Source organism: Moschus berezovskii, chromosome 13 (assembly GCF_049115385.1).
Source record: "Moschus berezovskii isolate FMDL1 chromosome 13, NW_MosBer_1.0, whole genome shotgun sequence".
Lineage (NCBI taxonomy): Eukaryota > Metazoa > Chordata > Mammalia > Artiodactyla > Moschidae > Moschus > Moschus berezovskii.
Genome location: NC_142472.1, coordinates 20,711,594 through 20,739,522, shown reverse-complemented (window position 1 = coordinate 20,739,522; position 27,929 = coordinate 20,711,594). Strand labels below are relative to the sequence as shown.

At 40.2% G+C, this 27,929-nt stretch overlaps 2 protein-coding genes across 2 annotated transcripts in view; both read left to right on the top strand.

The window, feature by feature from the left end:
* The window catches only part of LOC148775818 (uncharacterized), a 74,237-nt gene extending 72,232 nt beyond the window's left edge, over positions 1 to 2,005 (top strand). Inside the window, exons 4-5 of the mRNA XM_088842818.1 lie at positions 427 to 443; positions 1,645 to 2,005. Coding sequence (XP_088698944.1) covers positions 427 to 443; positions 1,645 to 2,005 — 378 coding nt within the window. The remainder of the gene's footprint in view (positions 1 to 426; positions 444 to 1,644) is intronic.
* A 117-nt stretch (positions 2,006 to 2,122) lies between these two features.
* The window catches only part of GPC5 (glypican 5), a 955,909-nt gene continuing 930,102 nt past the window's right edge, over positions 2,123 to 27,929 (top strand). Inside the window, exon 1 of the mRNA XM_088842817.1 lies at positions 2,123 to 2,303. Coding sequence (XP_088698943.1) covers positions 2,141 to 2,303 — 163 coding nt within the window. The 5' untranslated portion in view covers positions 2,123 to 2,140. The remainder of the gene's footprint in view (positions 2,304 to 27,929) is intronic.

Sequence of the window (27,929 nt, the reverse complement as noted above, 5' to 3'; positions counted from 1 at the left end):
GAGTTGGTGATGGACAGGGAGGCCTGGCGTGCTGTAATTCATGGGGTCGCAGAGAGTCGGACACGACTGAGCGACTGAACTGAACTGAACTGAACATATTTTACTCAATGTAACCCAATAGGTTCTTTGGTATGGCATGGAGTGGTTGAGGAGAGCCCATGGTTAATAGCAAAATTCTGGATTTCAAGGCCTGGGTTTGATTTCTGGTTCTACCATTTAATAGCTATGTTGGCCTTGGGCAAATCACTTCACCTCTCTGAGCCTGTTACCTCATCGGTAAAAGAGTGACAATAGTGGTAACTATTTTATAGGGTTGTTATAAAGATTAAATGAATGATTTAGTACCCTTAAAAAGCACTTAGAATATTGTCTGGCATCTAAGCACAGTACACATTCTTATGGTCATTCTTCTTTTTTTTCTTGTAGGTAGAGCTGACTTCCAAGTAGTCTTTCCACAGTTGGTGGCTAGGGAAGAAGATTCATGGGGGTAGTATCCACCCTTCCCCCCATCAGGATACATATATAAAGCTTTGCTTGAAGTCCTTGAATTAATCTATTTTTTAAATTCTCATTTATTGAGAAAGCATCTTAAAAAATATCTAGTATTCATAGAATTGATATCAAAAGCCAAGGAAGCACTATTTCCCTGAAGAATTATCTCAGCCATTGCCTTGGATGGTTTTAGAGCAAGCGATCTACTGCTGAAAGCTCTGCCTTTGATATCACTGGTCATTAAAAGTCTCATGACACTTAACTAAGACAAAATTATTCATCTCTATTTCTTGGCAAAGGTTCAAAAATGAGAATAAATTCCCTTTAAGTGGTTAGAGCATTTATAGTTCCCCTGGCCTGGTGCTTTTAAGTAGTTTTGTTTTACTGGAAAAGGACTTTCTTCAGGTGCCTATAGAAGATGAAACACTTGTCATTCACAGTTATGAGTTAGTGTTGAGGCAATCACATTTCAGAAATACACCTGGTCCTTTGGCTTTTGGTTTCCAATGCATTCCTTTTGTAAAATGACAAAATTCCTTTGTCATTTATAAATCGTTTAAAGTCTTCATTTTTGTCTCTTCCTTGTGAGAAACTCTTCTGAGCACTTTTGCCTTAGTAAATCTTTGAGAAATGTTTTTAAAATTAGAAAAGTGGTAAAGCTCAGAAGGGCCCTTATAGATAAAAAGTACGGAAGCAAAATATGATGCTAACGGGCAATAAGAGAAGAAACTGGATTTTACTGTCAAAGCAAGGACGTTATACTGTTTACATGTAATTTTTATGACTTCTAAATTCTTTCAGAAAATCGTAATACTAACGAAAAATATTCCAAAGTGGCAACATAAAACAATTTTAAAAAGTAGTTTCTCCTGTACACTCTTTTAAAACTAAGTGCTATTGAGCCTCACAATTGAGATCTTTAAGTACACTTTTTTTTTTGCATTTTGTATTGTGCCCAGATACCATTTCATGCAATTCAAATACAAATTCCTATGCACTGAAGACCTTGATTTATAGGGAAGTATTTCATCTTAATTCTAGTTGGTATTTCTCATATCCTGTCTTCTCTGAGCTCTTATTTTCATCAGACTGCTGGTCCCAGGAATGGATGGGGTGAGGGAGGTCGGGTTTCGTTTTGTTTCCTTGCGCCAGGCATCCCGCTCGGGTGTCTCTCCAGCCGGGGCCGCGTGGACAGCGTCTCAGCAGCCGGGCGGGTGCGGCCCGTGGCGTCGCGCGGGGGCGTGGCTTAGCCTCGGGGCGGGGCCTGTCCGCGGGGCGGGGGCGGGGCCTGTCCGCGGAGCGCGACCCGCGGGCGAGTCTCAGGTTGGCAGCTGGCAGTGCAGCCCGCGGCGACCGCGGCGGTGGCCAGAGCCGAATGCTCGCGGGCTCCGTGCGGCTCCAGCCGTTGTCCTCGCTCGCGCCGCGCCATCTCGCTCCTGCCGGAGAGGGAGACCCTGCGGCGCTCTGCCCGAGAACCCCGCGGTCTGTCTCGGGGCACCTTAGGAGAAGGTGAAGCCGGGGTCCCAGAGCGGCCGGACTCCCGCCCGCCGCCGGATCGCACCGCCCAGCCTTTTCCAGCGTCTGCAGCGCGGGGCGCGCGGGGAGAGTAGGGTCCGCGGCGAGGGAAGGAGTGACCGGGACACCGAGGATGGGCGCGCAGACCTGGCGCGTGGGCTCTCGCTGTCTCCTCCTGCTGGCTCTCTTGGGGTCTGTCCGAGGCGAGGGCGTGCAGAGCTGCGAGGAAGTTCGGAAACTTTTCCAGGGGCGCCTGGTGGGACCTGTCAAGGGGCTGCCGGATTCGCCGCGGGCAGGTAAGGCGCGGACGGTGGGAGCAGGGCTGGGCGCCTGGGCGCGGGCTGGGGCGTCCGGAGCGCGGACCCTGCGCTGCTCAAGCTCTGGGAATGGCCTTTCGTGGGGGAAGTTGACCCTTCAGGTCCTCCAACCGCACAGGGTGCCTCCCGTAGAAGGGCGGTGTGGTCATCCCGAGTGCAGCGCGGCTCCGAGAGCTCCAGGACTCCGCCTGCGGCTGAGCCGAGCTCCGGCCGTTCGCTTCCCGCCCGGCTCCCTTAGTCTCACTGATGCGTTGCAAGAGGCCAGCAGAGCTGACAGCGGGAGACAGTGCTGCCTGACCACGATTCTGTTACGAGTGGAAACTTCCCCAGCGCCCCGCCGGGGGGCCTCGGTTTGCTGCTTTCTCCTACGGTGGATGGAGTTGGGTTGGTCTCTCCAAGTTTGATACTAAGCACAAACCTGCATTATCCTCCTTTGCTGGAGAATGGGGTACTGACCCTGGCGGCCGGCCTCCTTTGTGAGGACTGGGACCCTGTGCACTCACCCTGGTGTAACTCCTGAGCCCCGCTCTTTACGCCCGGGCATCAAGTCCCTCCTTGCAGGAACCAGCTCAGCGTGCCTCTCGGAACCACTGCATAGTTGCAACGCCTGAACGATGTGCTGGCAACAGGCGATCAAACAGAGTGCACCGGGGAGCCGCTTAACACGGGTGAGATCTACCAGACAGAGATTGAAGGGGAAGGAATACAGTGAGTGTGGCCAGTGTCGATTCTGCTTCTTGCGTGCGCCTGCTCTTTTTCCAGCTATTCGGCGCCCCCCTCCGTGCTTCTGAGGGCGGATTTCCAGAAACATTCGGTCTGGAAGAATAGATCTTAGTTGTTAAACGCAACAGCAGGTGTCTGGAGTTGAGATCTTACTGGAGCAGTGCACCTAATTACGAGGCTACTTGCCAAATGCTGTGAGCTTATTGGCTGGACAGTGAACTTGTGGAGGATGCTTGGGTCTAAATCTGTTCTCCTCTGCCTGTGTAGGGTGAGGAGACTTGCTGCTAGCACTGGGGAGCCGTAGCTCTTTTGCTTGATTTCTTTCAGTTCAGTTCAGTTCAGTCGCTCAGTCGTGTCCGACTCTTTGCGACCCCATGAATCACAGCACGCCAGGCCTCCCTGTCCATCACCAACTCCTTATCAACTCCGTTCTAGAGTCATCCCACAGGAAAATCTGAGCATTTGGGCACAGTGAATCCATTTTAGTTTACATGACTAGTTTTTTAAACAAACACACAAATATGTATTTGGATACCTGTTCCGTACTAGGCACTTTTACTAGTTGAAACAGCATAGATGCTCTCAGTTTAGGGCAGTTCTGTCCTCAAAGGATATCACCCCCCTTGTAAACCTGTCGTTTTATTTCAGTGCATTTGTTTCATTAAAAAAAAAAAAACAACCCAAAACCTCCCTTGCCAGTAGCTGAAGCAGTTTAAGTGACTGTGTGTGTTGGGGCGGTGGGGGTGAGGGCGTGGCATTGAGTTGTGAAATCCTCCCCCGAATAATTAGATTTTGCCCCCTCATCCCATAATTTTGGCTGATATGATCACAGATGTGGTCAGTTAAGGAGTTGATTTCTCCACCCCTCTCATATCTCAGTGTTTCTGGTACTTGCTAAATGTAATACAGTGACTAGAAGGTATTGCACTTCTAGAACCTTTTGTGTGTTTCATCTCTTTAGAAGAAGAACTTTGCAGAGTGTCAATCACTGTCATAACATTTTACTGAAACTGAAGCTGAGCCCTACAGAGAAGGAAATCCTACTTATTTGTGTTTGGTACACATGGCGCAAAAAAGAGCCAGGATGGCAGGCATCTTCTTTTCTGAGACATTCTGGTTTGTTTCCCCATTGCTAGTACTTTTCTTTATCTGTGACTTAAGGCGATGGAGGGGTCATCGCAGCACCTACTGAGGGGGCCATGCAGGGGTGAACTCTTGGGGACATCAGTGGTGCTGCTGAAAAGAAGTGCTGAATTCCTTTGACATTTGCAGTAAGAAAAAGTCATGTGAAAGTATTATTCTGAATCAGAATCACCCAATAACAAGCACTCACATCCGAATTTGATATAATTCTGAATTGTTTGTTTCTCTATTATTGATTACTTTTTATTTGATTAATTACATTAAACTGTTTCTTTAAACGTCGATGTCTCTTATCTTTCCACTACATTTTTTTTCATTTCCCCATTTGAGTGAATCACACATACCACATGGCTCATAAATTCTTTTCTTTATTTTTGGATTTACATATGATCTATGACATTTAATTTGATTGAGTATAGTAGTTAAACCTTATTTTCTAAAATTATCCTCAATCTCAAGAGAAAACATAGTTAATATCTACATAGTCATTCCCACATAAGAATAGAAATACTAATATTTTTGTTAGCAAGTACATGTATTTAGCATATAGACTTTCATTGACTAAAGCTAGTTTATTTAAATTTGATATGTGTTTTCCTTGAAAGTTAAAATTTTTTTTAAAGTGCTTTCTTGCATTTCTTGTCTACAAATGGTTAATTCCTGAGATGCCTGGCCAAAATGCCATTTAAAAAATATAAGCAGGTGGAATAACTTCTTACAGTTTCACCCTATATTTGTGAGTTTTAAATCTTCTGAAAACTATGTTACCCAATTTGAAATTACTAAAAGGGTGAGAACAGTCATTTAAGCTGTTTCTCAGATTCCACTCACCTTTGTTCTCTACCCTGCTCCAATTCTTTTAAGCCTATTGAGCTCCTAAGGATGTTTGGATGAGAAATGTAAAAAAGGAGAGAAGGTGTAAATGTGATTAGAATTACAGATTTCCCTGTGTTCTGATTTTATTTCCCAAGTAGTAGTCAAGGTGCCCTTTGCTCTTGTTTGTTTTGTTCAGAAAAGAACTGTTAGTGAAAGTGTCTTTTAAAGGTCCTTTTATTTTTATTTTATTTATTGGGGAGGAGGGATAATGTTTTCCCATTGAAATTCTCTTCACACAGGCATTATTTTCCTTTTTTAAAGAAGATAATTCAGAAAGGAGAAGCTGATAAAAATCCAAGGCTAACTTCAGATAATTTATATACCAACTAGTTTTTAAAATACGTGGATATTCCTTGATACAGAGAGTAGCTTGTGCAAGGTGATTTTTTCTTGGTAGCTTTGGCTGTAAATGGGATAGTAAAATAAACTTGGTGTGACAATATTAAATTCTAATATTATCAGACAGTTTAAATAGTGCTCTATAGTTTGTATTTTTTAACTGCTTTTATCATAATCCAATCTTATATTGTCTTCAAGGTCAGTATTATTGCATACTCATGCCCAAGAAAAACAATCTACCTGGTGATCTTAGAGTTTGGAATTACAGACATTTGGATTCAAAACCTGTAGCTCTGTAACTGAGGTAGATCAGTTAGCACTTTTGAACCTCTGTTTTCTCACCTGTAAAATGGGAATATTGGTTCTTAAAGGCTTGTTGCATAGATGGAATGAAATAATACATTTATATAAAATAGCATGAATCCAGGCACATAGTAAGTGCTCAAAAATGCGGTTGTTGCAGTTTTTTATTTAGTGTCCTGATTGTAACTGGACTTGACCTTTAAGGGTGAAATTTTTGTTTTGGATGTCTGTAAATCAGAACTTAAAAAAAAAATAAAGTCACACATAAAAAAAAGTCACATGCTTGTTTCTAAAATTTGGAAATATGTCTCTATCTGAAGTGATACTTATTAGGTTATGGTGAAAATTTTTTTTCTTTTCAAGAACTAATGGAAACTCAAAGAAACCTATCTGAGATGGTAGTTATTGGATTATGGTGAATGTTTTGTTTCTTTTTGTGAACTAATGGAAAGAGTTCTATTAGTAAGAGTTCTATTACTATAAGAAAGAAATCTATCTGAAATGGTAATGTTATTTATTAGGTTATGGGGAGTATTCTGTTTCTGTGGACTAAAGGGAACTCTAAGAAAGAAAACAGGCTGCACTGTGCCACTGCTCACTGTAACACCCGGAGCCACCTGCTGTACATATTGAGAGAGGCGGAGGAGTGTGGGTGAGGTGGCTTAGGCCATCACACAGTTAGATGGCTGGTGGCCATATTCACTCACTGACAGTAATCTCAAACTGGGACTCTTTTTTTTTGTGAACTAACACCCCCTTTTGCTGCTTGTACAGCATGGTTATGGTGATCCACAGCTATGAAAGGGACCTACAGACTGACGCCAAGGCAGGTTATTCATATCAGGATTGCCCTGTATTGAAACTTACCAGCCAAGAACCGCAAGAAACAAGATGAGAGTCAAACAAACTAGGTCTTACTTGCTGCAGCAAGGGAGATTGTGCAGCTCAGGAACTGTGTGTGCCTTGGTAAGAGGCAGCTGAGAGGGACCTTTTATAGGATCTGGCCTTGTGCTGGGTGATTCCAAGGGTTTAAGGAAGCAGGGCAATTCAGGAATTGGGCGTCTTCATAACTTACCTAGGTGTTAGGAAGATTAAGATGACGGGGGGTGGATGGGTGAAATAGCTAGCTAGTGGGAACCTGCTGTATGGCCCAGGAAACTCAGCTCAGTGCTCTGTGATGACCTAGAGGGGTGAGAAAGGGGAGTGGGAAGGAGTTCAGGAGGGAGGGGATATATGTATAAATACAGCTGATTCACTTCATTGTACAGCAAAAACCAACACAACATTGTAAAACAACTAAACCCCAATTTAAACAAAAAGATGAGAGTAGTTGTCTTTAATGAAGGAGCAGTAGTCACGCTTGTTGGTTGGAAGAGGGGGTGTTTAGTCGCTCTGTGGGTGTAGAGTCTCCTTGTGGCCATCCTGCTGCATCACAGGTCTCGGGTGGCTTTGTCCTATCATGGCTGTCTGATTCTGAGCGGGTTGTCTCTGTTGAGTTGTAAACATCAAGGCTTAGTTCCAGTGTCAGGGGAACTTGTCACTTTCTCCTCTGGAAAATCTAGTATGTGCCTTGATGTCTAAGAAAATGATATGTTTCTTTCTTTCTTTTTTTTAAATTTAGGCTTTTAGTGAAGCTTAATAATGGGGAAGCGAGTATGATTTTCTACTTTAGGACCATAGATCATGACTGTGGTCAGAGCCTGAATTGTACTAATCACATCCTCTTCTCTCATAGTCAGTTTAATAGCACATATAAATGTTGTGTGCACCCCCGTTCCCTCTCCACCCCTCTTTATGCCAAGTGTCTGACATTCCATATTTGTCTAATTGGCCTAAAGGAGGGGTGCAGTTTAGGGAACTTGGGAATGGCATTTTATAATTATATGCTCCCCCCAACCATGATTCCAGCTTGCTAGGACTTTCTAGAACATGAAATTTGGCTTGTCTGATAAGAACACCTTCTTGGTTTATATAGCATTTCTTTTATTATTAACTAGTGTAAGACCAAGAGGAACATTTCAACAACCAGATGCTACTCCTAAACAGGCATGATTTCTGAATCAGTGGCCTCTTGATATAACTGTTCAAGAAACCACAAATCCACTTCGTTAAAATAGAGTCATGGGAGACTTCATTCATATGCTTTGTTTAAATGTATTGCAGACATGAAATCTGGTGTACTCAGTTAACTAAAAAGAGCAATTCGTTTTAATAGAGAGTAGCCATTGTCCATATCTACCTTTCTTTTATAAAAGCCTGCCCTTCAGTTAGAAGAAAAGACAAAAGCAACTGTGCTCTCAATTCTTCTGTTTTTCAGCTTTAGAAATCTCAAATTTCATCAATTATACTGCTAAAATAATCCTTAAATAATTAGTCATTCTTCTGTGAATCACAGAAAATTAACATAGCTTTTGATTAGCCTTATCAGGTTCACATACAGCTACCATGTAAGGTGAATGTATAATGCACCTTTACAGAAAGAAAACGAGATATTTGTACTTTCATGGTTTTATGAAATAATCTACATTCTCTTGAAAATTTAAAATACTGAAAAGTACAAAGAAAGCAAAAATAATTATATCATCCAGAAATAACCACCAAAACCCCTTTGAATTATCTTTTTAACACCCTCATCAATCCTCTGCTTAGCACATACATAGTTTTTGAATGAGTGTGGGATCACTTTATCTTTCTTTGTAACACACCTTTTCCAATGATAAATATCCTTCCAAACATATATTTTTTAGTGACTAAGATTCTACTGTACACTTAATTGAATTCTCTATTGCTATTGGAAATATAGGTTTCCAGTATTTGCTGTCATAAAATCACATGGCTAAGGACATGAAAGGCAAATGTGCCCAGCTCCTTCCTTACTCACAGCTTTGCAATTGTATCATCTGCATTCATTCAGCTTTAGTAATTTTCAGCGTCAGCACCATTGACCTGTGGGACTGGATAATTCTTTGTTGTTGGCCACAGAGGGAGGTGCTGTCGTGTGTATTATTGGGAGCTTAGAAACTTCTCTGACCTTTACCCTCCTGGATGCCAGTAGCAATGCCTTGCCCTCTCCAGTTAGGATAATCAGCAATGTCTCTAGACATTGCCAAATTACCTAGAAGAAGCAGAATCATCCTGGTTGAGAACCATTGGCATGAATGTCCAACCTATGGATCCGTTACACAGATGCATCATATAGCTGGTTGGTTTGCAAGCTTCAGGTCTCAGCTTAAGTGTCAGCTCTTAGAAAGGCCTTTCTCAGATTTTGGGCTTCCCTGGTGCCTCAGTGGTAAAGAGTCCATCTACCAATGCAGGAGATTCAGGAGACCTGGGTTCAATCCCTGGGTCAGGAAGGTCCCCTGAAGGAGGAAATGGCAACCCATTCTAGTATTCTTGACTGGAAAATCCCATGAATAGTAGAGCCTGGTGGGCTACAGTCCCTGGGGTCGCAAAGAGTCAAACACGACTGAACACGTGGAACACACGCACTTCCTTCTCATGGTTCATTGAACTCTGTTCCCCTTTGTTTCTTTCATGGCACTTGTCATGGTGCCGTATTTCTTTTCTTTTTATTGTTGATCTTTTACCACTGGATTGTGTGCATGATGAGGCTAGAAAATGTCTTCTGAGGCTGGGTTTATGGATATGAAACCTGTTCAGTCACACAGGGTCCCGCACTCAGAAGGGCCCCATGCTTGGTTTAATGCTCTGCTGTTTCCATCTTGGGGTTTGAATAAAGGGCCCCGTGTTTCCTTTTTGCACTGGGCCCTGCTGATTATGTATGCAGTCCAGCTGTGTACCTTATTCACTGTAGAATATCTGGTGCTCAGAACATGCCTGACACAGAATAGGATTTGAAATGTTTGTTGAATACTTTAGTAAAACTTCAAGTAAGTAAGTAAGTGAAAGTCACTTAGTCGTGTCTGACTCTCTGTGACCCCATGGAATAGTCCATAGAATTCTCCAGGTGTGGAGTGGGTAGCCTTTCCCTTCTCCAGGGGATCTTCCCAACCCAGGGATGGAACCCAGGTCTTCTGCATTGCAGGCAGATTCTTTACCAGGGAAGCCCAAAGCCTCAAGGAGCCTCTTATTTAATCTTTTAAACCTCTCTGATTCTTAAGTTAAACTCTAGAAGTCAGTTCATAACATTCAAGATTCTATTGATATGGTGATTTTTTTTTAAAATGTTTTATGGTGTTATGTAAATAGGTTAAAAACTGACCTCTATGTGTTTTACTTCTTCCTAACTGGTTGGGACCATTAGTCCAAAGCCTACCAGTGCCAAATTCAAAATTATACACATCCAATTGATTTAAATATAGCAAAAGTAAACATATTTTTATTCCTTTAGAGCCTGCCTGCCTTGTATACCCCACAAAGCAGAACTCATCTGCTAGTCATTGATAAACTCTGGGGCTGAAAACGATCCCAGGTTGCTGCTGCTCTTTGAAGCTCTTTACTCAAGAGACTTCACATCTTGTGCGAAGCAACATCACCTGGACACGGGAGTTGTTGCTGTTCAGTCTCTCAGTCATGTCTGAGTTTTTGTGACCTCAAGGACTGCAACATGCCAGGCTTCCCTGTCCTTCATTCTTTCCTGGAGTTTGCTCAAACTCACGTCCATTGAGTCAGTGATGCCATCCAACTATCTCATCCTCTGTCACCTCCTTCTCCTCCTGCAATTTACTTTTCTCTGAGATTTTCCTTGCTCTCTTTTTTCCTCTTCTGGATGGTAGTCCTACACCCCTGTCTTGTATCTCTTCTCATGCAACCTGGGGTCCCAAATAAAGCTTGTTGTCGTCTTGAGGTCCTTCTTTTCCTTGACCAACCCTAAAATCCTCACTCACCACATGCACGTTAGTATTTAGTTATTTCCAGTATAAGGTTGGGAATCAAAGTAACAATACCAATTTTAAATGTATGTCTTGCCTTCTGCTAAACTATAGGCTACTTGAGAGCAGGAACTGTGATTGATTTTTGTTGTTGTTCTGTGATTAGCCAAAATTAATAAGTCAATTTTGATTTTTAGAAGTAATCTTATATTCCTAGTTACTCAATAGGCTCAATTTATTGTGTTTAATTTTTCTTTTATGCCTGGTATTAATTGAATGAGAAATATAGAAGGTGAAGTTTTTAAAAATATATTCTGATCTGGGCTTAGTTGCATTGAATAAATTGTTTACGTAGAGTTAATATCTTCTTATATAACTCTGGCACAAAAAGTGACCTAATGCTTTTGTTTAAATTTAAAGACATTTTTATCTATCTTAGCTAACATTTTTGAAACAGAGTAAATGAATTGCCAAACAAATGTCTGGAGGAATTCCTTAAATGCTCTGAAAGGGAAGGAAGATTATTTAACCTTTAGGGGGTTCATTTGCAATTGATATCATCATGTAGATAGTGTGACTGATCTCTTAGAACAGTAATTGATTTATTATTGGGAGAATGTAGAAAGATAAAGGTGGCCAACTGTAATTTACATCTGGCTGTGGATTAGCTGATTTGTGTTTTATTTGAATATATGTTTTGCGAAATTGTTTCTTTCCACAAGAAAATTGATAGTAAGGAACTAGAAAATGATTCAGTTTTCCATCTCCTACCCTTGTTAATTCCACACTGGAAGGAAGTACAAATGACTTGACTATGGAATTACTCCTAAACTGGGAAGGTTGTTTACTAAAGGACACTGACTTGGGGTCCAGATTCCATGTGACTATGTTGAGTGACCACAGGCTTTCAGAAGAAGCAAGAAAATAACAGCTGTTAAATCACAAAACATGATATATGGTAGAGGTATAATTTGTCCCTAAAGTATTCTAACAATTCTAATTTTAGAGCTACTCATCTAGGCTCTAAGACTTTTTAATGATATCTTAGAATTTTTTTTTTCTGTATAAACTGTGGTTGGTTATGTATTTAGAATATTTCTTAGAATTAGTTTTAAGAAATTTTACTTAAGTAGAGGGATTACTTAAATCAGTGCTAATGAGATATGCACATTTTGATATGGTCTAGCTATTAACTTAAATATGTTTCAAATACAGTCATATTTAAAAGCTAGCATCAGTTCTTGTTTTATAATTTAAATTGTTTATTCCTCTTTTTAGGGTAATGGTTTTGAATTACCCTAAAGAGGTAATTTTAGGATAATTACCTGTGCTATGATAACTAGATTTACTTTACTTTTTAATGATTCTATATGGTAATATAATGAAATGATCTTTGGTAGCTATCTTTTTAGAGCTCATAGTCTTTTCTTTTTCCTTGTCTAATATTTTCAAGGGACTTTAGTTGGCATAAGTCCTTCAGTATAGTATTCATTTTGGGGAAGCTAAGAACTGAGAAGAGAGTTGGATAAAAAACATAACTAGAGTGTGACTTTATTGATCAAATGAACATAGAAATTATTTCTGGATGTCCTTATTCATTGCATGTATACTTTTTAAATGGGAGACTGTCAATATTAAATTACCTGTTCAGATTTATTTGCTTTTTGAACAACTCTCTTATTTGGTAAGGTTTAGACCAAGTTACATTTTGTTCATTTTCTTTGATCATTGAAGCTGTCTGTGTTTAATGAGCTGAAACTGAAGTAGGTCAATAAAGTGAAGAGATTAATAGTCTGTTATCCACCAGGCTTGGAATACATTTTACTCTGGGGGGAAAAGTCATTTCTAAGAAAGATTTTTTGATCAACTAAAAGGTAAAGGAAATTGAAATAGGATTGACAGAGTCAAAAAGCTGAGGAATCCGTGAGTTTTTAGAGCCCTCTTTATTTATCAGGTGAAGACACCTGGATCTGGATTTGAGGTTGTTAAATATTTAATATTTAATTTACCTTTGGACATACCTTACAAAGAAAACAAAGAAAATGATAGGTATGACAGAACTTTGAAAAGTTGCCATGGGATAAACAAATGGGAAATCGAGACATTTAAACTTACAAGTTGTCCCATGTTATGGTCACATATTTTAGTGAATACTAGTGAGTTTAGTTCTGAAATCACTTTATCTTGACTACATCACTTATTAGCTATATGACCTTTAGCAAACAACTCAACTTCTCAAGCATAGTATATAGTCTGTTCCTTTTCCCTTTGGTGTTCCCTTCCTGGCTCGGTGGTAAAGAACTCACCTTCCGATGCAGGAGACATATGTTCAATCCCTGGGTTGGGAAGATACCCTGAAGAAGGAGGTGGCAACCACTCCAGTATTCTTGCCTGGGAAATTGTATGAACAGGGGAGCCTGGTGGGCTACAGTCCCTGGGGTTGCAAAAGAGTTGGACAGGACTTAGCAACTAAACAACAACAACAACTTTTCAGTAGTTGAGAATCACATGGCATAATCTACAGTAATGTAATTAATTCTATTACAATTGTAATTCTTAGATACATTAAAAAATTCTTTGTATGAGATCAGGGAGTAGGCAAAGTAGAAATTCTTTTTCTTCATGCTAATAAAATGCTGAACTTTCAGATAATTTTCTCCCATCATTCACTCTCAAAGTATTGATCCTATACTCCCAGAAACTTCTTTTCATTCTTTAGTTTAGTTAATAAATTATTATTTATAGTTTAATTCTATGGTAGAGTCAAATTTGTTTATTCATATTCAGTTCAGTTCAGTTCAGTCACTCAGTCGTGTCCGACTCTTTGCGACCCCATGAATCACAGAATGCCAGGCCTCCCTGTCCATCACCAACTTCCGGAGTTCACTCAAACTCATGTCCATAGAGTCGGTGATGCCATCCAGCCATCTCATTCTCGGTCGTCCCCTTCTCCTCCCGCCCCCAACCCTTCCCAGCATCAGAGTCTTTTCCAGTGAGTCAACTTGTCGCATGAGGTGGCCAAAGTATTGGAGTTTCAGCTTTAGCATCAGTCCTTCCAATGAACACCCAGGATTGATCTCCCTTAGAATGGACTGATTGGATCTCCTTGCAGTCCAAGGGACTCTCAAGAGTCTTCTCCAGCACCACAGTTCAAAAGCATCAATTCTTTGGTGATCAGCTTTCTTCACAGTCCAACTCTCACATTCATATATGATCACTGGAAAAACCATAGCCTTGACTAGACGGACCTTTGTTGGCAAAGTAATGTCTCTGCTTTTTAATATACTACCTAGGTTGGTCATAACTTTCCTTCCAAGGAGTAAGCGTCTTTTAATTTCATGGCTGCAATCAACATCTGCAGTGATTTTGGAGCCCCAAAAAATAAAGTCTGACACTGTTTCCACTGTTTTTCCATCTATTTCCCATGAAGTGATGGGACCAGATGTAGTTTAAAAACCAAAGACTGATCTTTTGTAAAATGATGTCACTGAAATTAATTCTATTAAGATCAAGAAGGAGGTGCTTTACCTGGAAACATGCTGATTAAATGCGGACAGGGAGAGGCTCTACAGCCTGTGATTGACATGAGGTCATTGCTGTTGTTCAGTTGCTAAGTCCCGTCCGACTGTGACCCCATGGACTGCAGCATGCTAGGCTTTCCTGTCCTTCACTATCTCCTAGAGTTTACTCAAACTCATGTCAATTGAGTCGGTGATGCCATCCAACCATCTCATCCTCTGTCATGCCCTTCTCCTCCTGCCTTCAGTCTTTAAAGCATCAGGGTCTTTTCTTATGAGTTGGCAGTTTGCATCAGGTAGCCAAAGTATTGGAGCTTCAGTTTCAGCATCAGTCCTTCCAATGAATATTCAGGGTTGATTTCCTTTAGGACTGATTAGTTTGATCTCCTCGCTGACCAAGGGACTCTCAAAAGTCTTCTCCAGCACCACAGTTCAAAAGTTTTAGGGGAGCAGGAGTTAGTTCTACTGCATTTTGTCACGTGCTTGCATGTTGTGGTGCTGCTGGGTGGTCTTTGTGTGTATTCTGTGTTGGGGATGAGAACTTTTTTCCCATAGAAAAGATGAAAAGGTGAAGACTCTGCATCTGGAAGGTCTCTGCTTGCTCCTTTAGAGGGACTTTTCACCTTGCTCTGTTCCTGGACGACATCAAAGGCATTCTGGTCTCTGGCAGCCCATGGGAAGCAGTGGCTGGAGAAGACTGGGCAAGTGGATTGTGGTGTGTTTCAGGTCTCAGCTTGTGAGGTCCCTGAGGCCTAAGTCCCTTTACCTAAGCACACAGCTCCCTTCAGGTAACCTCACAGCTCTTTGGAGTCAGCTAAGTTGGGTTGGCCAAAAAGTTTGTTTGGATTGGTAAGCTGCTGCAGAACGAAATTTTTGGCCCCCCAGTACTTTCTCCTCTCATCCCCTCTGAGGTAGGAAAAACTCCTTTTCTACAGTGATTAGCTAGAGTGTTGCAGTATCCCTTAAAGTTTTTCTATACCCTGCCCTTTATAACGAATTTATTAGATAATTCTATTTGAGATACCAATTTATTTCCTTTCAAGATCCTTCCTGTGTGACAAAACTTTACATACATTAGATATTTAAACCCACAGCTTTCAAAGATCATTTGATTTGTAATTAAAATGTACAGAAACATAAATCTGACCTAGGGTTGATTTATAAATGCTTTTAGAAGTTCTAATCGATGGTGATCTCTTTATTCATATTCAGGTCTCTTGTGATCCTGTTTCGGTTAATTGTTTCTTACCCTCTCCTTTCCCTCACTCCTTTTATGAAGAACACTAATGCTGGCTAGATCTTTAGGTTTCAGTTGCAAATATAGTTGCATATATAACTAAATAGATAACACCCCAAAATAAAACAATAGTTTAATCCCCACTAACTCTCGTAATTTAACCAACAACCAAATCTCATAGAATCTATTGCACAAATGTTCCCGTAATTTCTCTACCCACCACTTTTGCCACCGCCATGCTTTAACCCAGTCCCTTCTCATGGCTGGATTATTCAATCAGCCTACATCTACACTTCGGTCTTGCCAGTTCATTTCCCAATTGATTCTCTATGAAAGTAAACGTTATCTTTATTTCTCATGTTAAATCCTTCAATGATTTCCCATTGCCTTTCTTTAAAAAAATAAAAAGCAACAACAAAAAAGTGATTCTGTTTTAATGTATAATTTCTGTTTTGTTAAAAAAATAAACATCTCAGTGAAGTAAATGGGGGAAAACTCTATGACATTTCATCTGTAATACACAGCAACCAAAAGGTTAGCATACTTAATCATGAATGAGCTGTTACAAATTGGTTACAAAGACACTAATATGAAAAAAGAACATAAAGAGGAAATTTAAATGATTAAATGACTAATAAGGATATATGTAGACGATTAAGTCATAACAGAGGAAAAACAATTTCTTAGAAATATCACAGTGTCAAAGACTGAAAATACTGATATGTAACATTCTTGTGATTATATTAGTAGCAAATATATATTGCACTCTCACCTACAAATACTGAAAAAGGAGATTGATGAAGACTGTCTCTACATTCAGGGGGAATTTTTCATATATTACTCAAAATTTTAATTCTGTATACCTTTTGCCTATCAATTCCAATTTATAGGAAAGTGTTCTAACAAAATAATTGGATAAATTCAAACATATACATGTATGTATAATAAGCTGGTTTATTGTGCTGAAAATCCACAGCTAATGTAGATGCCTATTTGCTAAGTCACTTCAGTCATGTGATCCCATGGATGTGACCCCATAGATGGCAGCCCACCAGGCTCCCCTGTCCCTGGGATCCTCCAGGCAAGAACACTGGAGTGAGTTGCCATTTCCTTCTCCAATGCATGAAATCAAAAAGTGAAAGTGAAGTCGCTCAGTTGTGTCTGACTTAGCGACCCCATGGACTGCAGCCTACCAGGCTCCTCTGTCCTTGGGATTTTCCAGGCAAGAGTACTGGAGTGGGTTGCCATTGCCTTCTCCAAATGCCTATTCAGTTCAGTTCAGTTCAGTCGCTCAGTCTTGACTGACTCTTTGCGACCCCATGAATCACAGCGTGCCAGGCCTCCCTGTCCATCACCAACTCCCAGAGTTCACTTAAACTCATGTCCATTGAGTTGGTGATGCCATCCAGCCATCTCATTCTCTGTCGTCCCCTTCTCCTCCCACCCCCAATGCCTATTAGTGCCTATTAAATGATAAGTTATAAATCATGTGAACATTAAGCCCAGACAGGTAAAGCTATGTATCTAAAGAAGAACAAGTGATTTATGGCCCTATTGATAGGAAAAAGCAAATTTTGCCTTGACTTATAAAAATAGAAGGAAGCTATTTGTATATCAATTTATGTGCAAACATACCCTAAACAACATGCAAAAAATACCATTAATAGTAAATAACATTGGAAGTTAGGATTAGGATGAGAAGTTTAGAAGTAAAAATGTACTTTACAAATTTCTGTGTCCTTTAAACTCTTGTAAGAGATTTTTTTTTCAGTGATACAGATATTTCATTTACCTCACGGTTAGTAATACTTTTAATGTATATGACTCACATTTATGGGAACATTGAGATGAAGCTTTGCAATTCCATGATCTGAGTATCTCTATATAATAATGACTTCAGGGTTCCTGGGTTCAGCCAATGACAGCAATGAAAACAAGCGGTCCCATTGCTGTCTATCTTAATGATCTTGATTTCTTTGGTATAGCTTATCATACCCTTCATGATCTGGCTTCTTCTTCTTTGGCTTCATGTGCTCTCTTTTCTCTCCATTTGGAAAGGTTGGTTTTTGATCCTGAGCTACCATAAGTAATGTTGTTCCTCATAGGTTATTTCTGGAAGTATTGAGGTGGTGGTCTAAATTAACTTCAGAGCCAGAAATTGTTTCTGAAGTTATCTCTGAATCAGGGTACTTGGTTATGGCCATGATTTTAAAGGCAAATAGAAACAACATTTCTCTTGGACTATTGTGACAGTCAGTTGATTTATTGGTCCAGTTTGTCTTCATTGGCAGTAATTTTCCATACCACTTAAAGGTGATATTTCTAAATGATAGGACCTGAGAACATTCCCTTCTTTTTAAATTAGTTCAAATGTTCAGATTCAAGTGGCAGAAGCCCAACCAAAGCTGTCTGAAATTAAAAAAGGAGTGCATTGGAAGTATTAGTATATTGAGGCATCTCAATGGACAGTGGAGAGAAAGGAGGAGCAAGGATTCACATGAGCTAAAGAAATGAAAATTGAGACAAGACTGTTTATAAGTGTCTTACTCTTTGTGGTTATAGGCTTTTTTCCTGTTGTAAAGCAGCCATGTTCATATAGTAGAAAATATGGCTGCCATATAGCTTCTCCCAAAGGAGAGAAACTGCCCAACTCTTTTTGGTATCTACCCTTTTATTGGTTGTGAGTCAAAAGAAGCAAGAGTCAAGTGCATTGGGCATCCTGTGACTATCTCAAAGGGTGAGGGCTTATGAGTTCCGCAAAAGGTTAGTCTGAGACTTAGGAGGACCGGTGAGTCTGCTTTTGGTCAAGGTGTTTGGAGGGCCTCTACACATTTTGCCAGCTGTCTTACATTGCTATTAGTGCCTTCGACCAAACCAGAAAATTGAGAGTGGTAAGCACAGTGAAAGAGTAAACCTGGCAAAACTATGCAGACTTGTTGAAGTGCCTGACCAGTAAAATGGGCTACTGGGTCACTGTGAGCTTCCCAGGTGGCTCAGTGGTAAAGAATCCCCCTGCCAGTGCAGAGGATGCAAGAGAAGAGGATTTGATCCCTGGGTCTGGACGATCCCCTGGAGAAGGAAATGGCAACCCGCTCCAGTATTCTTGCTGGGGAAATCCCATTGACAGAGGAGCCTAGTGAGCTACACTCCATGGGGGCAGCAAAAGAGTTGGACATGACTAAGCTACTAAAAATTAAAAAAAAATGAAGTTCAAGAGGAGTTCTCCAGGTAGAGGTAATCTTTTCCAAAAAGACTTTAACCACAGAAGAGGTAGTAGCCTGTCTGCAAAGATTAGTGTGAGAACTGTTCAGTCCAGTGATAGAACATACAGACCATGACTGAAGCATATTTTTATCCGTTAGTTGGAGGGAGTTGTATGGAACCCATTTGTCAGACCTCAGATGGTCCATTAGCTCGTTTAGAATGTCTGGGAGCAGCACTAACAGGCTTCCTATGTTGTACTTGAGACAAGTGGTACAAATAAAGTAGGTACTTTTTGTGGCCTTATTAATGTTTTCCCACCAAAATTGATTCATGAAAGCTATCATTTTATCAGTAGAGCAATGGTTTAATGCATGAATAGTGGTGAGAGTGAATTTGAGAGTCTTCGGTAAGATTGGGTTATTTCATGCAAACCAGAGCTTTCTCTTTTAATCAAACCAAAAATTGTTGAATTTTCAGTCTTGTATTTTTATTTCCACCTGTGAACAATTGTTGGGCTTCTCTAGTCAGGTTTTCTAATTATAATTTGGGGAACTATCATGTTGGACCATGACAAAGGTTTGGCTGCTGGTGGTTCCTTTGAGGGCATCGTTCCTAGAGGAAATATCAACAAGTTGATTTCCCTTAGGTTTCTGAGAGTCAGGTAAAAATAAGGCATCTAATAATTTCTAAAAGGGCCCAATCTGGAGAAATGTTTCCCCAAGTCAATTAGGAGGCAGTATTGGGAGAAACCTCCATAGCTCCTCAGAACCCATCACAGAAAATTGGGAGGATGTTGGAGATCTGGTTAGAGAGATGAAGGTACCTAAAGTGCTTACAATTTTATAAGGCTCTTTTCCAATGTCCTGGGTTTTTGAAAATAATAGGAGAAAATGGGAGGGTTTTGGTTCTGTTTAAGAGCCTTCATTTACTGGAGTTGAAGATTAAGAATTTTGGTGGTCTTCCTTTGAGGTGACTCATTTAGATTGTGAGAGAGCTGGTTCACCAAATTAACTTGATCTGAAATGGACATAGTTTCCCATTCCATCCTAGTCCTGTTCACTACAATGGAAAGGTCTTGGTTTGGCCCATTAATAGAGTTTAAAGCTACCTGGGTGAAATCAACGTCTGAAGGAAAACCAGAATTTAAAAAAAAAACAATCCTAAGTCAATCATAATGTTAATGAACAGGTTCATCAGATCTCTGTGTGCAGACTGACTTTTGCTCTAGTCCAGTAGTGTTTGGAAAAGTCCTAGGAATTTCTCGCTGAGGTTGCCCTCTGATTGCTTGAGCCTGATAATATAATAAGTTAGGGGACTGATCTCCTGGTTGTAGTTCTAGAGACCTTTCAGGATTTTGCTAATTGGTGTTTTTCATGCGGTGCTGGTCCTGGTCTTCATCAACAAACAGATGAGCTAGCTATTATAACGAGGTTGATAAGCTTGAATGACTGCATTAAATGTCTCAGTAAATCTATGAAGATCGTTGGTCACTTTGGGAAGACCAACTATGGCTTGCAGTTCAGCTTTTCTTCTTCTTAAAGAGATAAGAGAGAGGGTCAGGGCATGAGAGCTCCCTTTTCTGGCATCCTGACTCTTGAATTGGTTTCTATTTGTTGTTTTCACAAATAACATGCTAGCTTGTTAACTTGCAAATAGGAAAAACTACAGACCCTTCACACAGCCGTGCAAGTTCACTTGGCATATGGCATACATAGATTGACCTGGTATTTCATTTCAGTCACACCTCAATGCTTTATTCCCCACAATGGACCATATCTTTTCATCCATCTTGCCTTTTGTCACCTCTCTGGAATATCATTCCCCCTGCTTCTCTGCCTCCAATCTTATCTGACCAAGCAGAGTTCAGATTTGTTTTGCTACTCATCAGTGTTGTGGACTTAGACAAATTTAACTATAATAAGCTCACTTTTTCATTTATTAAATGGGAATATTTTCCTTTTAAAAACTTTTTATTTTGTTTGGGAAAATAGCTGATTAACAATGTTGTGCTAGTTTCACGTGAACAGTACAGGGACTCAGTCATATATATACATGTGTCCATTCTCCCCCAAACTCCCCTCTCATCCGGGCTGCCACAGAACATCGACCACAGTTTCATGTGCTATACAGTAGGTCCTTCTTGGTTATTCATTTTAAAAGTAACAGTGTGTACATGTCTATCCCAAATTCCGTAACTATCTCTTTTTCCTGTCCTTTCCCCACCCCCCTGCAACCATAATTTCATTCTCTAAGTCTGTGAGTGTCTTTCTTAAACAGGAATATTTTCCACCTTGTATTTTTTGGGCGGGGGGGGTGGTAAGGATTTGAATGAACTCCGGGAGTTGGTGATGGACAGGGAGGTCTGGCATGCTGTGATTCATGGGGTTGCAAAGAGTCGGACACGACTGAGCGACTGAACTGAACAGAACTGAAGGATACTATAAGGCATCTATTAAAAATTATTCAAGATAAAGCTCCAAATCTCCCCTGACCCTCCTGTCTTATCTGTCCAAGAAGAGAAAATAATTTTTCCCTCTGTACTCCCATAGAACCTGGTACGTACTTCTTTCATAGCACTTTGTCACATTAATTAAATTTTTTGCGAATGTTTCTCCCCCTGGATTGAGCCCTGTGGGGATAAAACGGCATTCTCTCCTTCTTGGTATCCTTAATAACTATCACAGCGTCTTGTACAGAACAGGTGTTTAATCAATATTTGATGAATTCATTTGATTTATTAATCAAAATAAGGAACAGGAAATTACTCTGCAATTTAGCACAGGTGGAAGGAAGACAGCATCTCTTGCAGAGTCCCCTAAGAAGGGGGGCTAAGAGCCCGTTTACACTGTAGGGGTGCCTCCTTGCACTCACAACTCAGAAGCTTACACATTTATCAGCCTTGAAGATGCCATTTTAAGAGTGATGATTAACTGACCTCAAAAGGAATAGCCAGCAAAACCCAACCTATGTTCTGTTGCATATTATTTCTTACAGCTGATTCATTAGAATCTTAGAAAGTTTCATTAGCTTGGGCGCAACGTTGCATCTTGAACATGTTTCTTCAAGAGTCCCAAAACATGTCAGGATATTAAAGCTCTGGGAATTACTACACTAGCTGCTGCTGCTGCTAAGTCTTTACAGTCGTGTCTGACTCTGTGTGACCCCAGAGATGGCAGCCCACCAGGCTCCGCCGTCCCTGGGATTCTCCAGGCAAGAACACTGGAGTGGGTTGCCATTTCCTTTTCCAATGCATGAAAGTGAAAAGTGAAAGTGAAGTCACTCAGTTGTGTCCAACTCTTAGCGACCCCATGGACTGCAACCTACCAGGCTCCTCCATCCATGGGATTTCCCAGGCAAGAGTACTGGAGTGGGGTGCCATTGCCTTCTCCTTACTACACTTGAGAGAATCTATTTATTTGATTTTTAAGAAAAAAATTTATTTGCATAGGGGAAAGAGTGTTTTTTTTTTTCTTACTGTCACTTTTTACCAAATGGTCAATGCCGAAATCAGATTTATTATATTCTTTGCAGCAAAAGATGGAGAAGCCCTATATAGTCAGCAAAAACAAGACTGGGAACTGACTGTGGCTCAGATCATGAACTCCTTATTGCCAAATTCAGACTTAAACTGAAGAAGTTAGGGAAAACCACTAGACTATACAGGTATGACCTAAATCAAATCCCTTAGGATTATACAGTGGAAGTGACAAATAGATTCACAGGATTAGACCTGATAGAGTGCCTGAAGAACTATGATTGGAGGTTCATGACATTGTACAGGAGGCAGGGATTAAGACCATCCCCAAGAAAAAGAAGTGCAAGAGGGCAAAATGGTTGTCTGAGGAGGCCTTACAAATATCTGTGAAAAGAAGAGAAGTGAAAGGCAAAGGAGAAAGGGAAAGAGATACCCATTAGAATGCTGAGTTCCAAAGAATAGCGAGGAGAGATAAGAAAGCATACCTCAGTGATCGGTGCAAAGAAATAGAGGAAAACAGTAGAATGGGAAAGACTAGAGATCTCGTCAAGAAAATTAGAGATACCAAGGGAACATTTCATGCAAAGATGGGTTCAATAAAGGACAGAAATGGTATGGACCTAACAGAAGCAGAAGATATTAAGAGGTGGCAAGAATACACAGAAGAACTATACAAAAAAGATCTTCAGGACCAAGATAATCACGATGGTGTGATCACTCATCTAGAGCCAGACATTTGGAATGGGAAGTCAAGTGGGCCTTAGAAAGCATCACTACAAACAAAGCTAGTGGAGGTGATGGAATTCCAGTTGAGCTATTTCAAATCCTGAAATATGATGCTGTGAAAGTGCTGCACTCAATATGCCAGCAAATTTGGAAAACTCAGCAGTGGCCACAGGACTGGAAAAGGTCAGTTTTCATTCCAATCCCAAAGAAAGGCAGTGCCAAAGAATGCTCAAACTATTATACGGTTGCACTCATGTCACACGTTAGCAAACTAATGCTCAAAATTCTCCAAGCCAGTGTTCAACAGTATGTGAACCATGAGCATCCAGATGTTCAAACTGGATTTAGAAAAGGCAGAGGAACCAGAGATCAAATTGCCAACATCCACTGGATCATGGAAAAAGCAAGAAAGTTCCAGAAAAACATCTATTTCTGCTTTATTGACTATGCCAAAGCCTTTGACTGTGTGGATCACAACAAACTGTGGAACATTCTGAAAGATATGGGAATACCAGACCACCTGACCTGCCTCCTGAGAAATCTGTATGCAGGTCAAGAAGCAACAGTTAGAACTGGACATGAAACAACAGACTGGTTCCAGATTGGGAAAGGAGTAGGTCAAGGCTGTATATTGTCACCCTGCTTATTTTACTTATATGCAGAGCACATCTTGAGAAATGCTGGGCTGGTTGAAGCATGAACTGGAATGAAGATTGCTGGGAGAAATATCAGTAACCTCAGATATGCAGATGACACCACCCTTAAGGCAGAAAGTGAAGAACTAAAGAGCCTCTTGATGAAAGTGAAAAAGGAGAGTGAAAAAGTTGGCTTAAAACTCAACATTCAGAAAGCTAAGATCATGGCATCTGGTCCCATCATTTTATGGCAAATAGGTGGGTAACAATGGAAATAGTTACAGATTTTATTTTTGGGGGGCTCCAAAATCACTGCGGGTGGTGACTTCAGTCATAAAATTAAGAGACACTTGCTTCTTGGGAAAAAAGCTATGACCAGCATACTAAAAAGCAAAGACATTATTTTGCCAACAAATGTCCCTCTAGTCAAAGCTATGGTTTTTCCAGTAGTCATGTATGGATGTGAGAGTTGGATTATAAAGAGAACTGAGTGCCCAAGAATTGATGCTTTTGAACTGTGGTGTTGGAGGAGACTTTTGAGAGTCCCTTGGGCTGCAAGAAGATCCAACCAGTCCATCCTAAAGGAAATCAGTTCCGAACATTCACTGGAATGACTGATATTGAAGCTGAAACACCAATACTTTGGCCACCTGATGCAAAGAACTGACTTATTTGAAAAGACCCTGATGCTGGGAAAGATTGAAGGCGGGAGGAGAAGGGGATGACAGAGGGTGAGATGGTTGGATGGCATCACCAACTCAATGGCCATGAGTTTGAGCAAGGTCTGGGAGTTGGTGATGGACAGGGAAGTCTGGCGTGCTGCAGTCTCTAGGGTCGCAAAGAATCGGATGTGACTGAGTGGCTGAACTGAACAGAACAGTTTTTACCATTCTTCTGGGGCATTTTTAACTCAATACCAGTTAGGGAAGCTCTTCATGAAAAAAGCGATGGAGCAGATGGAGATACTTAGAAGGCAGAATTGTTAGGGATTTTGAGTGGAAGGATGAGTCTAGTACGATTTAAAGGGTTTTAAAAAATTTATTTAGTTTTGACTGTGTAGTCTGTAGGTGCGTGGGCCTCAATAGTTGTGGTGCACAGGATTAGTTGCTCTGCGACATGTGGTATATTCCCAAAGTAGAGATCGAACCCATGTCCCCTGTGTTTGCAGGTGAACTCTTAACCACTGGACCACCATGGAGGTCCTTGATTTTTAGTTTTTAAACTAACTTTCAGAGAGTAGAAGATAGTCTTCAGGGAAGAAGTTACATTAAATTTTTTTGCAAATATACAAAACATAGGGAAACACTCTTTCCCTATGCAAATAAAATTTTTCCTAAATAATCAGATAAATAGATTCTCACAAGTGTAGTACTTCCCAGAACTTTAAGATCCTGACATGTGTTATTTGACTCTTAAAGAAACATGTTCAGGATACAATGTAACCTCCATGTCAGCACACAGGTTACTCTGATATATCTTGGTGATAATGTTCAATAGACAGCTGGAAGTATGGGTCCAAATACATTTGAGAGAAAGTTGATTATGATGTGGAGATCATTAGTTATGTGGGCAAATTCCTGGGAGTAGAAGGTCGTTTGGGGACAGAACCGAGAGGCAGAACTTGGATCAACACAAATAATTAAGGACTAGGAGAGAGCAGATAATCCAGTGATGTTCTGGAAATCGAAGAAAGGAAGGGTTTTGAGAACTAGGGTTAAATACGGTCAGATTCCACAAAGAGGTCAGGCATGGTTAGAAATGTGTATGTGTCTCTTGGACTTGACAACTGGAGTCCACCAGTTACGCGGGTGTGTGCATTCACCAAGGGTCAGGTCAGACTTGAGAGTGCAAGGCTGGCATGAGAATGAGATGAACACCATCGATGCAGACCACTGTTTCAAGAAGCTGAATTCTGCAGATGAGAAGAGAAAAAGCTAGAGTATAGTTGGTAGTTTTTGTGTTATGTGTTTTGCGAAGTACGCTCTTTATGAACCTGTCTACTAGTTGAGAAAGTGATGGAATGAGCACAGAAGAGGTGACACAGAGGCAACTCTCAGCAAAGGCCCTCTTGGCTGTGTTAAGGATTTTCGACTTTATCCCAAGAGCAATAGATCGCCACAGGAAATCTTTTCTTATAAGTGCCAGGATCAGATTTGCAATTTAAAAAGATTTTTCTTGTTGGTTGGATATCCATTTAAAGCTTCTTTTCTAGGTTTAAGATTAGAGAGGGGGTGGTACAGATGGAAAGAAGTGAACTTAAAAAAATTATTTAAGAGGTAGAATCAATAAGATTTTGATTCCTTCTACTTACCTTGCAATGGGAGCCTATTAAGGTGTTCCCTGTATACTTTAAAAATTGCACATCCAGCTGAAATCAGTCCCGAAAGCAAGAGGAACATATTGACCTTGAATTCATGGCTGTTTGAGTAACCTTAATTACACTGCATGTTGTGTCTGGCTGTTGAGATGACATATGCTTCTCACAGGCCCCTTCTAACTATCTATTTGTGAGTGAGTTATAAAACTTCTAGAGGAGCTAATAGTTTGAGCCAAAAGGAGTCAAGCCATTTGGTGTCTTAAGTGTTTTCAATTAGTCATAGATCTCTACTTGTATTGTAGCTTTTCCAATATTAGTTTAAATCAATACACAGAGGTTTGTATAATCTGAAAATAATCATGGGAAAAGCAATGTGAATCTAAATATAGAAATGATATAAAAAATAAGAGAAGGAAAATAATATGAAATCAAGTGTAAGATTAAGACTTGAAATAGCGTACTTTTTAAATAGAATAAGGCATCAGTGCTTGTGAGTTGACCTGAAAATTTTGGCTCTGAGTTTCCTGTTAGGCACTACAAAGAATAAAGCAATTAATTAAATGAGTCAGAGCATTTATGAGAAAGGAGGAACAAGTAATGAGTAAATTTTCTATGGGTCCTTTCAGAATAGATTATGTGATGATCTAAACAATTTAAGCCAGTAGATGAGATTTTTTTTTTTAATATCTGATAGAAGAGATATATTTGCATTGTTAGGATAGTGGTCTTTCTGGCCAGGAAGAAACAGTGCAAAGATCTTTTTCTTGTAGTGAGAATTATCATGATGCCTGACAGTAAGGTGTTAGATTGAAATTAAATATGTTGTTAGAAGAGAGGAAATGATCAGATCAAAATATTAAAGATGCTAATAGATCCTTCTGATAAATATTACCTATGAAATGCTTTTAGCAGAATATACCAAGCCTGTCTCAGCTGCTTATGGTAAACATATCTCATACTTAACTTATGAATTTATGCAGCACAAGACATAGGAAAATGTCACTGTTAATTATGTAATTATCAGAGTATAAAATGGAGATAAAAAAAAGGTGAAAGTGTTGGTTGCTCAGTTGTGTCTGACTCTTTGCGACCCTATACACTATAACCCTTCAGTTTCCTCTGTCCATTGGATTTTCCAGGCAAGAATACTGGAGTGGGTTGCCCTTTCCTACTCTAGGCAATCTTCCCAACCCAGGGGTTGAACTCAGGTCTCCTGCATTACAGGCAGATTCCTTATCATTTGAGCCACCAGGGAAGCCCAAAATGGAGATAATTCATGAATAAATAGCTTTTCTTGTTTGATGAACTGCTTAGTAAACTTTTGTGTTCCCTTTGGGCCCAAGCTTATCCCAATGTGATGAGAGCTTCATTGCTGTCTGTGTCTCACAGTTTCCTGTATCCTTAGAACTATTAGTAAGGCTTGTGGTTCTGTGAGTCACTGGTTCTGGGGGTTGAATTTGATCATCCAGCTCGTTTTGTTATCCCACTTTCTAGCCTAGTGAATGTTCAGATTTGGGGGTTTCCTTTGTAAGTCTTAAAAAATTTTAGCATTTTATGCATTAAAATTTTATTTTATCAAACATCAGAAACCAATGCAATACTGTAAAGTAATTATTCTTCAATTAACAATAGATAAATGAAAAAAAATTTATTTGATCAGGGAAATAATAATATAAACATTTTCAATAATCAAAGATAGGTGTCCATCTTATATTTGACGAGAACATCGCTGTAATCCTTAGGGAATAACCTACCTCCCCTGTACATCTCTCTGAGAAATGAAGGGACTCTTGTCTTTCTGCATGTCAAGCTGTTTCTGTCTTTTATTTGCCTGCCCCCAGTGCCAAAAGCATGATTACCCATTTCTATGATGTCTTCCTATTATTTTTTTCTGTCTACCTTTTGATGTTTTGTGAAATAACTCCTTAAGATATACATTTAATAAAATAGTTCCTCCTTCTCAAAATAATGTATAAGTAAATTTATGATGCATCTTTTAGTGTCTTAAAATGGAGAAAATGCAAGGGTCGATCTTGGAATGCAATTCATGCTTTCACTCTGCCAGGCATCATTGTGATTCTGTCATAAGCACATTCCTAACAGTGATTCTAAATTAACATCACCTCCCATAATCATCCAGGGCATGAACAAGCATTTTAGGATCCTCCACCTTTTCCTCCGAGCTTGTATTCAAAGAATCTGCTAGTTTATTTCCTTGTGTATTCTCAAAGGTCATAAGTTATTTTCGGATGTGATGGTCACTTTTCATAGCTGAAT